Below are 1129 nucleotides of genomic sequence, written 5' to 3'. Positions count from 1 at the left end.
AAGGAACTGCGATCAAAGTGGCCGGACTCTTTGACCAAATCCATCGTATTGGGAAGAGGCTGGTTATGATAAGCAATGTTGGGATTGTAGAATTGGAAATGGATAGGAAAAAACACCTGCCAGTTGTTGATGGAGTTCATCCGACAGCGATTGAGGAACTCCGAGTTGATGCTGGTTTTCACAGTGGCGATGAAGAACAACGTGTCAACCGGGTGCTTCTTGGAGATGATGTCCATAAATTTGATTTGAGAGGGACTTCCGCTTTTAACGCTGATCCAGGGGACTTTGACCGAAGGATACCGGTGCTCGTAAGCACTGATCTGTGCTTTGACGCTGGCGAAGATGTCATTCTGGTTGACTTGTTGGGCCTCAATTGGATCGTAGATAAAGAGAAAGGTCAAGATGGCATTCTCACTGGTTTCAAACGCGTTTGTGGCATACACTTCCAAAAACTGGTGAACGTGCTCTCGGTCTTGAAGAGTGACGGGTAAGATGATGTGAACTCTAGTTGCTTCTGTAACATAAGGCATGGGGATGATCTCAATACGACTGAGAGGCCTCACCAGGTGGACCCTCTTGGTGATGGAGCGACTGTGTCCTTTCTGGTTAAGCACCTCCAGCTGGAGGTCCAGGGTGTACTCCATCCCTCTGGTGGGGTCGAAGCGTCGGTATCCGTTAATGAGCTGCTGCTTCTTCAGGTGCAGAACGGGCTTGTACTTCTTGTTCAGCTCTCCCAATGCTGTCTCAATGACGTCAGCTACGTCCAGCTTATCGATTCCACGGAGCTCGCATTTCGGAGAACCATCAATGCAGGAGTACACCTGATCATCTGTGAAGTAATCCCACCGCAGGACCTCGAAACGTGTCTTTGGCTCAAAGGGTGGATTGATTCCAACTGGCCACAGGGCACTACGGTTGCCCTCGAAAGCCACCACACTCACATTTTTTATTTCCGCCTGTTAAAAAAGTAGAGAACAAGGTGTGGGATACGATTAAGCATTTTAAGATATTTGATGAGCAGGTTATTACCTCCATTTGAAAATTCGTTATGCTGCACATTACCGGAGCACTTTGAAAATGCAGAAAGGAAAGTGCTAGCAATTTTACACACCCTTACAAAAAGCCCATA

At 47.3% G+C, this 1129-nt stretch overlaps 1 protein-coding gene across 1 annotated transcript; it reads right to left on the bottom strand.

Moving 5' to 3' along the window:
* Positions 1-5: 5 nt before the first annotated feature.
* On the bottom strand, positions 6-1035 carry LOC107577832 (chondroitin sulfate synthase 2-like; the record flags this gene model as incomplete). The annotated part of the gene is made up of 2 exons (XM_016263864.1): positions 1030-1035; positions 6-956 (listed from the first exon to the last, which is right to left on the bottom strand). Coding segments are annotated over exons 1-2 (957 nt in total), but the record flags the coding sequence as incomplete, so codon positions are not given.
* Positions 1036-1129: the final 94 nt, after the last annotated feature.

This window comes from Sinocyclocheilus grahami, unplaced genomic scaffold, assembly GCF_001515645.1.
Source record: "Sinocyclocheilus grahami isolate Dianchi unplaced genomic scaffold, SAMN03320097.WGS_v1.1 scaffold7406.1, whole genome shotgun sequence".
Classification (NCBI taxonomy): Eukaryota; Metazoa; Chordata; class Actinopteri; order Cypriniformes; family Cyprinidae; genus Sinocyclocheilus; species Sinocyclocheilus grahami.
The sequence above is the reverse complement of the archived record's forward strand: the minus strand, read 5'-3'. Positions and strand labels throughout refer to the sequence as shown.